The 11057-nt window shown below is 33.6% G+C and overlaps 2 protein-coding genes across 2 annotated transcripts; both read left to right on the top strand.

Annotated features, from left to right (window-relative positions):
- Positions 1-20: 20 nt before the first annotated feature.
- On the top strand, positions 21-1512 carry LOC105802340 (cell differentiation protein rcd1). Its single transcript, XM_052633784.1, has 3 exons — positions 21-573; positions 640-709; positions 800-1512. The coding sequence occupies exons 1-3, from the start codon at positions 437-439 to the stop codon at positions 899-901; spliced, it is 309 nt and encodes a 102-aa protein (XP_052489744.1). The 5' UTR covers positions 21-436; the 3' UTR covers positions 902-1512.
- Positions 1513-7416: 5904 nt separating this feature from the next.
- On the top strand, positions 7417-9147 carry LOC105764354 (cell differentiation protein rcd1). The gene is made up of 5 exons (XM_052633829.1): positions 7417-7533; positions 7963-8121; positions 8569-8658; positions 8823-8865; positions 8939-9147. The coding sequence occupies exons 1-5, from the start codon at positions 7417-7419 to the stop codon at positions 9139-9141; spliced, it is 612 nt and encodes a 203-aa protein (XP_052489789.1). The 3' UTR covers positions 9142-9147.
- The last annotated feature ends 1910 nt before the right edge of the window (positions 9148-11057 follow it).

The following is an 11057-nucleotide window of genomic DNA, read 5'->3' as shown; positions in this document are numbered from 1 at the left end:
TCTGGCTTGATAATTATGAGGGAAAAATTGCTATATAAAGCTAGGGGTTAAGAGTCGGTTAAAATCGAAGTTTAACCATATTCAAATACATATATAGTCCTGGTAACAGACTTGAGACATTTCTGTTTATGATGTGATCATGTGACGAACTGTGCATTATTCCACATTTGCACTGTAAAAATTGGAGCAATGAAATCTTCGGAAGTCCAAGAAAATGAAATTGAGGTAAAATGGAATAAACCATAGAGCTTATTACACATACCGTGATTTCTGGACCATAATTGTATCATCTATGGCGTTTACTACAATCTTGGACATGCAACCTTCTTAGCTATATTCTTGAAGCTAATATGTTCAACAATTGGAAGTACAGGTGGCCACATTTATAATTTACAGAATCTTACTAAATGAGAAAGGGCTCAACTACTTGCTCTCCATGCCGGAGCGATATCTCGTGGTAACCCATTGTTTGGAAAACATGGTTGAAATACTTGATGTAGAAGATGAAGAATATTTGCCACACTTGCTGAAAAACATCATTGGCTGTTATCTCAGGATCTCAGAAAATGAAAGGTTAGCAAATAGTACATAATTTACTTGTTCATTCATTAATGTTTGAAACCGTGTTTGGAAACGTAGGATACGAGCAGACTTGTCAGGCTACATTCCATGGTTGTTGGTAGATTACAAATATGTTAATATCATTCGTGTAAGCTTCAAAACTTCCATTTAGAATATTCTATCGGAATTTAGGTTTTGTTTCCAGAAAGAAAAGGCTCATGCCAGTTTCCTTTTCCAGGGTGATCCAGAAGCCTTTGGTAACCTACGGAGATTGATTTGGCTTTTCGGAAGTGGCACAGGCATACAAGAGAATCTACCGGTGAGCCACCCGGATTGGTAATCGGATGACGAAGAATGCAATCTGTTACGAACAGAAATCGAGAAGCCAAAAATGGCAAAGAAAGAAGGGAAGGAAAAGAGAAATTCCAGAGAGGAGAGGAAGAGTTTGAGAAGAAGGAAGAAGAATAGACAGAAAAGAGAGAGAGAAAGAGAACAATTCCTCAACAATTTTCATTAACCATTCAATGACCTCAGCCAAAATAGAACAGCATATATAGGGGAAGATAACAGCAAAAAGAAAATAAAAAAAGTAAAAGAAAATTGTTGGATGAAATGCTCCTTCTCATAGAGTTTTCTACGCGCTGTATCATTAAAGCAAAACGCATCGTTTTGCTTGGTATTTTCATTTGCTCGTATTTGTCCTCAAGGATCAAAGTGAAGAAAAGTGCTTGAATTTTGAATAGGATAACCATAAATATCCATTATTTGATCAAGCATAGGGCATCCATAAGCACAAAGTTCATGACAGGAACATCAAACTTGAATTCAATGGGACATAGATCATCAAAAATTTGTAGCCCAACGCTATCCATTGTGCCATTAGGATTAGTAACCTTATGCACTTTGGTAATCATTGTAGTAAATTTCACATATTTATAAATTCAGTTTTCACGTGCCTTGCCTACAATTGGATGATATAAAAGGAATTGTTTAGGCCTTTGAAAGTTAACCCACATCTCATTCTTATCATAAGCAAGTGAGAAGATTTCATCATTGTTAAGCAAGCAAAAATCTGATACAACCATTTCTATAATAACCCGTATTACTTCATTGACTCTAAAGCTAAACTCCATGTCTATAAAAAATAAACACATTTTCTTCGAATCAGGACAACCATTATGAAACTCATGAAGTGTAAATATAATAGGAAGAGGAAGAACAAGACCCACAAACGAATCATCATGCTGCATTTTATGTGACCACTTAGTGCTGCAGCATGAAGGCTTCACTAATAGGAATGGAGGCAACTGAGGAAGGTTTGGAACAATTGAAAAATTCCAGAGGCATGGTCATGTCATCGAATGGCACATCAAGTAACTCAGGAAAGCTAGAGAAAGCTAGTAGTAAAAGTCTCAAAGGGAAGGTTGCCCACGTTTGCCTCGAAACAACTTCGCATATACTTGTTGGTAAGCTAATGTTATTGAAGGCAATAGAAAGTGCAAGATAGGACCTGAATCGACCAAATTTGCAGACTGTTAACTTCTCACACAAAATTTCATGAAAATCTAGGTTAAAAGATTTCTTCTGCTGAAAATCCTTATGGGACTTCTGCATCCTGGAACTTAGGCTTTCTGCGAGATTGTCATTCAAATAACCACGAAGATAGTCAAGGTTCAAATACTTAAACCTTTTAGGAAATTCATAGTCATCGTCACTCGAGGAGTATAGTCAGCTATCCTCAAAATTGAACAATGGTTCTTTGTGAGCTATATCAAAATTTTGCCCCAAACCCCATGAGGCACAATATCGTTGAGCTTCAATCTTCCCTGAAGATATTAGCCTAATCAAAATAAACCCACCGAATTCATCTAACTCGTACACCATTTTCTAACAAAACCGCACTTTCTTCTGGTATGTGTGGACTACAACAAGCACAGATAATTGAGGAACTCCTGAATAGCTCACTGCCTAAGTAATCCAAAGCAGCAGTTTTGCACGGGTTATCAAATCTAACCGAATACCAATGAACATAATATAGAGTAGAAGCCATTAAATTCCCAACAACAGAATCACCTAAAATCCCGTCGAAATCATCAACTGGATCGTTTGCTACTGGCACTCCATTGAAGGAATATTCATTTGGAAGAACCTTACCCATCACTGTACACTTATCATTTGTCCCAGTTATAGCTTGCCTCAGTTGTGTCCCTGGCATTTTTTGTGTAGTTGAAATAGCCGAAAAGCCATCATTAGGTTCACCCTGTTCTTGTGTTCTTGTATCTGAGAAACCTTGAACATCGGATCCGACTGAAGCACTTGATTTTTGACTTGTCTAGACGAACCTTCTACCTTCACAGCCGACGCACGAGAGAGAGCAACAGCTGTGTAGGCTTGATGGAGCTTGTTCTTAAGGATCTTGTAATACTTATCCGTGTCACTCAGTATAGTCGAATGTCGAATCGGACGGTGGATAGCTACGATTATTAGGTCTTTTTACATCCACCACACCACCATATGTGTCACCAATTTCAGATTTGGAAACTAGCATTTGAGGTACCACCAAAGACGTATCAACCACATTCTCGCCCATACATGACCCCTGGATCGCCGCACTAGCACCATAAAACTGTATATCAAGTTGGAAACAATCATCATAAACATTACGACCCTACAAAGAAATTCTAGCTAAGATAGCATTTAGGTGTCCTTCAAACTTGATCAAGGCTTGAAAGCCAGCAGACTTTTGAAATGTGACATCTTCTCCACAAATCCATAAGGTGAGAAAATCTAGTGGAACACTTCCACAGTAATAGGATAAAGCATATGATAGATTGTGACTAGGAGGGTTTGATTCGACTCATCACCAGTCATGGAGGATCGACTGAAGCTCTGGTACCTTTATTATGAACAGAAATTGAGAAGCCAAAAATGACAGAGAAAGAAGGGAAGGAAGAGAGAAATTCTAGAGAGGAGAGGAAGAGTTTGAGAAGAAGGAAGAAGAATAGAAGAAAAGAGAGAAAAAGAGAATAATTCCTCAACAATTTTCATTAACCACTCGATGACCTCAGTCAAAAGTAGAACATCATATATAAGGGAAGATAATAGCAAAAAGAAAATAAAAATTAAAAAAAAAATGTTGGATGAAACACTCCGTACCATCGAGTCTTCTGTGCGCCATATCATTAAAGCAAAATGCATCATTTTCCTTGGTATTCATTTTGGCTCGTATCATAATCACCTTGTTCAGGCTGGCCAGGGCTGTCACTGGTCACATACAATATACAATGTCAATACCCCATATTTGTAAGACTTACTCTATAGAATTGAACTCTATAAGTGTGAAGGCGTATGCATATTTCACAGGACCTGAGTTCGGGTTATATTTTAATTTTTAATTAATTGAGTTTAAATTAATACTTCTACATTATTAAATGGATAAATTTTGAGTTAAAAAAATTGGACCAATTTTTGGATTTTAATAAATTAGTTCAGTTCTTGAATAGATCTATGCGACCAATAATTAGACCGACAAAATGCTTACTCATCCTTGTTAGCTTAACTCGAACAAAGCTATAAACATTGAACTTCAAGCTTTTCCAGCAAAGAAAGACAAATGGCAAATCAATAGACACAGTCAAAGCAAATTTCATTCCATCAAACTGAAAAAAATTGTTTAATTATTAAATAAAATATTTTTACATTCTTATTGTTGATGTCAAGGAAATGAAGGAGGCTTGAGAGATTACTCAAAGGCCGAGAGCAGTAAGTGAAGTTCGAGGAAGAGAAAATGTTTGGGATTATTGGAGAGGAGAGGTTGGTAGATAGAGATTGTTGTTCTCCCCTTTATTGGCTTTGGAGAAGCATCCAAGAAAGACATTTGTAGACTAGATGTCCTCCCTTGATTTGTGGGCCGTCACTTAGGTCATTCAACTTAATTCTTTCGTTACGTTGATAATGTAACTTGATGTGATGGAGTTGTTGGGCATGTTAATATTGAGTGATAGAGGTCTTGTTGGGCGAAGCTCGTAAGTTCACGAAGTGGTTGAGTTTCTCATTGTCTTGGTCTTAGGCAAGGCATGTTGCTTGACGAAATAGTCTCCCTAGCGGGATATGTCTAACACTTGCCTATCCAACTTATTAAATTGCCATCTACAATGGAATGCGATGAGGGTGAGGGCAAGTGGGTGGGAATTCTCTCGTCCACCTCTGCTCTACTTATGAATGAAATATTAAAAACATTTACATCCCTAAATGCTGATTATATCCATAACTATCCAATCTCACTTTTTTTTATTAATGAATGGACATAATTTCGAGATATAATTCTTTGATATATGTTGGGTCCAAATTGATATTTGAAGGTAGAATCAAGCATTGCCAGAAGCAGTGCTAAGAGCAATTCCAACTGCTTCAGGCACTAGCAATGAAAAGTGTAAAAAAAATAAAGAACATAAGAGATATTTGCATAGTTCAATTTTTCTACATCTACGTCTTAGCACCTCCTACAACGAGTGTTTCCAAGCACTAATGTTCACCAGTTTAAGTTTCTTACTTTTGTACCTAAGATCTAAACATCTTCCCTCTTAAATTATTTCCTTAAACATGTAGACTCTAACTCAGTCACACGATTATTACAGTTTTATGTACTCACAAAATGTTCCTTATTGAAAAAAAAAGTAATTTTGTAAATATGTGGAAATGTAATTTTGTAAATATATATATATATATATATATATGTGGAATTGTAATTTCATAAATATTTCAAGAGTACAGTGGGCAGATTTATGCCAAGACCGAATCTAACCCATTCCCAAATATTTTTTAAAATTAACTCAACTTGACCCGATCTGAACCTAATTTGAAAAAGAATTTGACACTAACCGATTCTATCGAAACATGTAGATTTTGAATTTTTTTTCACCACTAGTTAAACCTTTTAAAGAAAACTCTTATGGGCTTTGTTATTCTAAATAGGGTTAATATACTACTTGGTGCCTCAGTTTGGCTTCAATATTCAATTTGGTACCTCAGTTTTTTTTGTCCCAATTTGATACTCAAGTTTGATTTCAATGTTCACATTGTACTTGAGTTTTTTTAATTTGTTACTTTAGTTTTTCTTTGACCCATTTAAGAATTTGAGTTTAGCTTCAATGTTTAATTTGCATACGAGCATTATTTTTTGTCCCAATTAAATACCCCTGTTTTTTTTACTAGAGTACTAATGTCAAACATTCATTAGGTTATTTTGGCTAGGTATCAAATTGAACATTGAAGGCAAACTCAAATACCAAATTGAATATTGAAACCAAACTCAGGTACCAAAATAGTTTATTAACTAGTCCTAAATAATACATTTGTCACCATTCACAAAACAACAAAACTCAAGAAAGATAGAAAAATAAACTAAGAATATGAGTGTGTGTGTGTGTTTTGAAAAAAATGTACGACTTTATCTAGTCCTAAATAATACATCTCTCTCTCTCTCTCTTTCTCTCTCTCTTATAAGAGGAAATGGTTTCAAATCCAACGACTTCATCTATAATCCAACCACTCCTCCAAAAGGAAAGAAATCAGTACGAAGTTAGTGACGTTTTTCTTCAAATCACCACCAATAATTAGCGACAATATTTTTTTGTGGCAAATGTTGTGGTGTTTTCAAAAACACCAGTATACTGTTAGTGACATTCATAACCGGCGTAGTATGCAAAAAAAAAAAAGAGCCAGTAATATATCATTTTATTGTAGTGTCTATTCTAATTTATTTATTTGAGAAAAGATATATGAAATTAATTTTGTAGAAAACGCATTCAGTTATTAGTAAAATAAAATACTACAAGCTTCAAATTTTGTTTGTAGTAATAAATAAAAAAATTTATAAGGAGAATTTAGTGAAATGTGTTTAGGTAATATTCAATTTCGTCAACCGAATATCAAAATTTTGTATTCTGACCAAAGGAATAGAATAGAGCAATGTATCATACTGAGTACTATACCAAGTAATCTTTTATTACCAAAAGTAATTTAAAATTACCTAAACTAAAGTCTCTCCCAAAGTAATTATGAAAGTAAAATAGTAATTTTAAAAGTCAAATTCAACGAAGAAGAACCATTTATCAGTTTAAACGTGCTTAAGAGTGTCTTTAATAGGAGGAAAAGACATGTTTAATCACGTTTGAACCCATGTCCTCTTCATTGTTGTAATAGCAACAATACCAACTAAGCTAATATTCACTCGACAAAATATACACATATTTTTTGCTATAAATTTTGAGTTTATATCAAGACATTTAAAGCAATAGATGAGAGGCCACTAAATTACTCGAGACTAAGAGAGTATAATTTAGAGATTTAACCTAATTTTTTATTATATATATAGGTAATTTTGTAAATGTTCCGAGAGGCGAAGTGGGTGAGTTTACCTCAAAATCAAATCCAATCCAATCTCAAATATATACTAAAATAAATTTGACCCAACTCAATCCATTTGAAACCTAATTTGAAAAATAATCCGACCTTCACCAATCAAATTGAAACAAGTTGATTTCAGATTCTTTTTCATCCCTAGTTGAGCCTTTAAAATAAAATATTTATGGTTTGTCGTCATAATAGGTTAATACATTTATCACCATTCGCAAAACAAGAAGTTTGTGACTATGAGTTTGAGTGTGTGTTTAGAAAAAAATGCACGACGCGCTCCCTGCATCATTTTTTGTTTGGTTATTTCCTTGTGCAACTCCAACTAATAAATGCAGTATCTGAAATTTTATTGCTAGAAAAACAAGAAGACATCACCTAGATTTTCAATATTTCTGTAATGTATTTTCTAGTCTATTATCTCATCCCTCGTCGGAAAAAATGGTTTCTGGTGCGGTTGCTCCAATCACATCCAACCCTCTTGTTAGAGTCAGATATTTGATTCGAGGAGTTGCTTCTGAAGAAACCCAAGAACAATCACTTGACGTGCTTTGCAAGGTATCAGACACCTTTACTTTACTTTTTTATTTTTAACTACCTTTTTGGTTTTTGAAAAAAGAAAATGATCAGATAAGCCAAAAACCATAGAAAAAGTTGGAACATGCACATAAGATGACAATATACAAAATAAATAACTAATCAATTTTGGGGTCTTTATTTATTTTTGTTTAATAAAGGAATATGGTAGAACCATTTTAATATTTCAAAATATTAGCTGTCATATATATTTTTAATCTTTATAACCAATATATGTTTTTTTATCAAAGAATAATTAAGAAAATTCCATATAAGCTTTCTTTGAAATACTGAAAAAGGGCGAAATTCTAAGTAAATTAAACCTTCATATATGAGTTAGAGCAATAAAGATTTTACCAACCTGAATACATACATGCATGTATAGATGACTTGAGTTTGATATTCAAACAGTGCTCTCTCTTTCATGATAGTTACTCTTTTCAAGTTCTGAACTCTAAGAAATGGCTGCTCATTTGTAATCTTTTCTTCTCTCTACAGAATGGACTGGCTTATGACAATTTGGCAGTGCTGTTATGGAATTCTTTTGGTACTATGAGTGTCCTTTTGAAGGTAGGTCTTGCTATTTCATTCTATGTTACTTCTAGAACATATTTGAGCATGGGTGGAGGTACAATTGAAGTAAAAAAAAGCATATTTACATCATATACTTCTAAATTTCATTTTTAATGTTTTAGGTATACAGGGGATTTGTTTTGCTAAAAATGAATTGGGTAAAATCAATTTGCAAGATAAATGATTTACTTTCCGTTATTTTACAAGTCACTTTTTATTACTCAAACTATTTTTCATGAAATAAACATAAAAAAAATACAAATAAATATTTTTCGTGATACGAAGCCACCCTAAATTTTTCTTCATTCATCCCTAGAATAGTCATATTCATCTACCAGACCATGTTAGTCTCTAGGAAAATCATAAACTTCAAAGCTTTGTTGATAGATACATTGGTCACACCAATTCTGTAGTAATGGATTTATATAACTGTTCATTATTCAGATAATAACTTCAGCTTACCGTCCACTGTTATCCGACGGCCTTACTGAAAGAGCTGTAACACAAGTCTGCAATGCTATAGCCCTTTTCCAGGTCCACTCTTCTACTTTCATCTTCTTTCATTTTTCCTTTTATATGTTAAGAATCTCAAAGGTGAGCTTGCCTTCTTTTTAAGATTAGTAAAGTTTGAATTTGTAGATTATATTAAATTTCACTTGTATCAAAATCTTAATGACATCATTCTTTGTATTTTATAGTGTGTAGCTTCTCACCCTGATACAAGGATTCCATTTATCAGAGGTAACTTCACTTTTGAGTCATCAAATTCAATTATTGTTGGCTGCTCTAATTGAAATAAATATTTCTTTTGTAGCTACAATGCCAGTGTATCTTTATCCCTTCTTGAACACCATGAGCAATGAAAGGAGCTACGAATGTCTAAGGATTACCAGCTTAGGTGTGATCGGGTCCCTAGCAAAGGTAGCTTCACCTACCACCTTCTGTTCTTTTTTCTCTTGTCAACTTCTCGCAGAATACATACATACATACATAGAGGTCATGATGGAGTTGAATTAAATGTTTTTTTCCCCAGTTAATATGATTTGTATGATGTGTTCTAATTAGACCTGTAAATATTTTTGACTAAAAAGCTATAGTGGCTTAAGTAGAAATAATAAGTAGTTTGGCATCATGACCCGAGTTTTATTTCATTTTTTGGTGAATTCCGATAACAGGGTTAAGCCCGAACAATCAACGCAACTAGCACGATTCGAATTCAAACCATATTTGGGGTGGTGACCACCCTTGACTATAAAACCATCACATAGAATTTGAGTTTTATTTCATTTTATTGCTTCAAAGAAATTAATTTGATATAAATTTGTTGATATTGCTGCAGATTTTGCTAACAAGTTTGGCTTGCTTGCGTGTGCACGCATACACACACACAATCTACATATATTAGTTCTCTTTAAATTTTGAGTTTATATCAACATCTTTAAAACTAGGTAAGAGGCGGCTAACGCACTCAAGACTGAGGGACTATTAATTTAAACCTAACTTAATATGTGGAATTGTGATTTCATAAATATTTCAAGAGCGGAGTGGGTAGACTTACGCCAAGATTGAATCTAACCCATTCCTAAATGTTTTTTAAAATTAACTCAACTTGACCTGATCCATTTCGAGCCCAATTTAAAAAAAATTCGTTGCTAACTGATTGTATCGAAGTATGTATATTTAATTTTTTTTCATTACTAGTTAAATCTTTTAAAGAAAACTTTTATGGGCTTTGCTATCCTAAATAGGGTTAATATACTACTTGGTGTCTCAGTTTGGCTTTAATATTCAATTTGGTAGTTAAATTTTTTGTCTCAATTTGGTATCTGAGTTTGATTTCAATGTTCACTTTGGTACCTCAGTTTTTTTATTTATTAATTTGATACTTTAGTTTTTCTTTGGTCTATTTAAGAACTTGAGTTTATCTTCAATATTTAATTTGGTATCTGAGCTTTTGTTTTTTTCCCAAATAAGTACCCCTATTTTTTTACTAGAGTACATATATCAAACATTCATTAGGTTATTTGGTCTGGGTATCAAATTGAACATTGAAACCAAACTCAAGTACCAAATTGAATATTGAAGTCAAACTCAAGTACCAAAATAGTTTCTTAGCTAGTCCTAAATAATACATTTGTCACCATTCACAAAACGAAAAAACTCAAGAAAGAGAGAAAAATAAATTAAGAATATGAGTGTGTGTTTTGAAAAAAAGTTACGACTTTCTTGTTTTTATCATTTTTTGTTTTGTTATTTCCTTGTGCAGCTCATACTAGTAAATGCAGTATCAGAAACTTTATTATTAGAATAATAAGAAGAATATCACCTCAAGTGTAACACCCTAATCCCAAATACGGAGTACCCGAAGACTAAGGCGCTACATCGGGTCCTTGGAGCAACCCAACAAAATTTTCAAATAATTTAAAAAATTGAAATACATTTTATATAAGAGAAAATACCATACATAGTAATACTGAAAATAATAATAAAAGTAGTTATGCAAAATATGTGGAGCTCCAATGTCATCATGTATCAAAATAGTCAAAATAACCAAAACGGTAAATGGGTTACAGACCTACAAAATACAAGTAAAGTCCTAGGAATACAATGCCCACTAACAGATAAGGTACTATACTCTGCATATTTGATGCTAGAAGCCTCTCGTCGATGATGTTCCTCGGACATGAAAAAAAGTCTACTAATCTGAAAAGGAAGACAGTTTGAAGGCTGAGCCTGAGCTTTACAGGCTCAGTGGTACACAACTAATCTACCATACTTCAAGCAATTCATAAATATAAGCATGCAAATCAGATGTATACATATACATGAGTATCGAATAATCAAATTATGAGACATTCAATCTACATAACCAAATCACTTGCATATCAAACTTGTCAAACTTTTTAATTGCACATGCTGCTTCAATAATCAGG

This window comes from Gossypium raimondii, chromosome 7 (assembly GCF_025698545.1).
Source record: "Gossypium raimondii isolate GPD5lz chromosome 7, ASM2569854v1, whole genome shotgun sequence".
NCBI classification, from domain to species: Eukaryota; Viridiplantae; Streptophyta; class Magnoliopsida; order Malvales; family Malvaceae; genus Gossypium; species Gossypium raimondii.
This window is presented reverse-complemented; position numbering and strand designations above follow the sequence as displayed.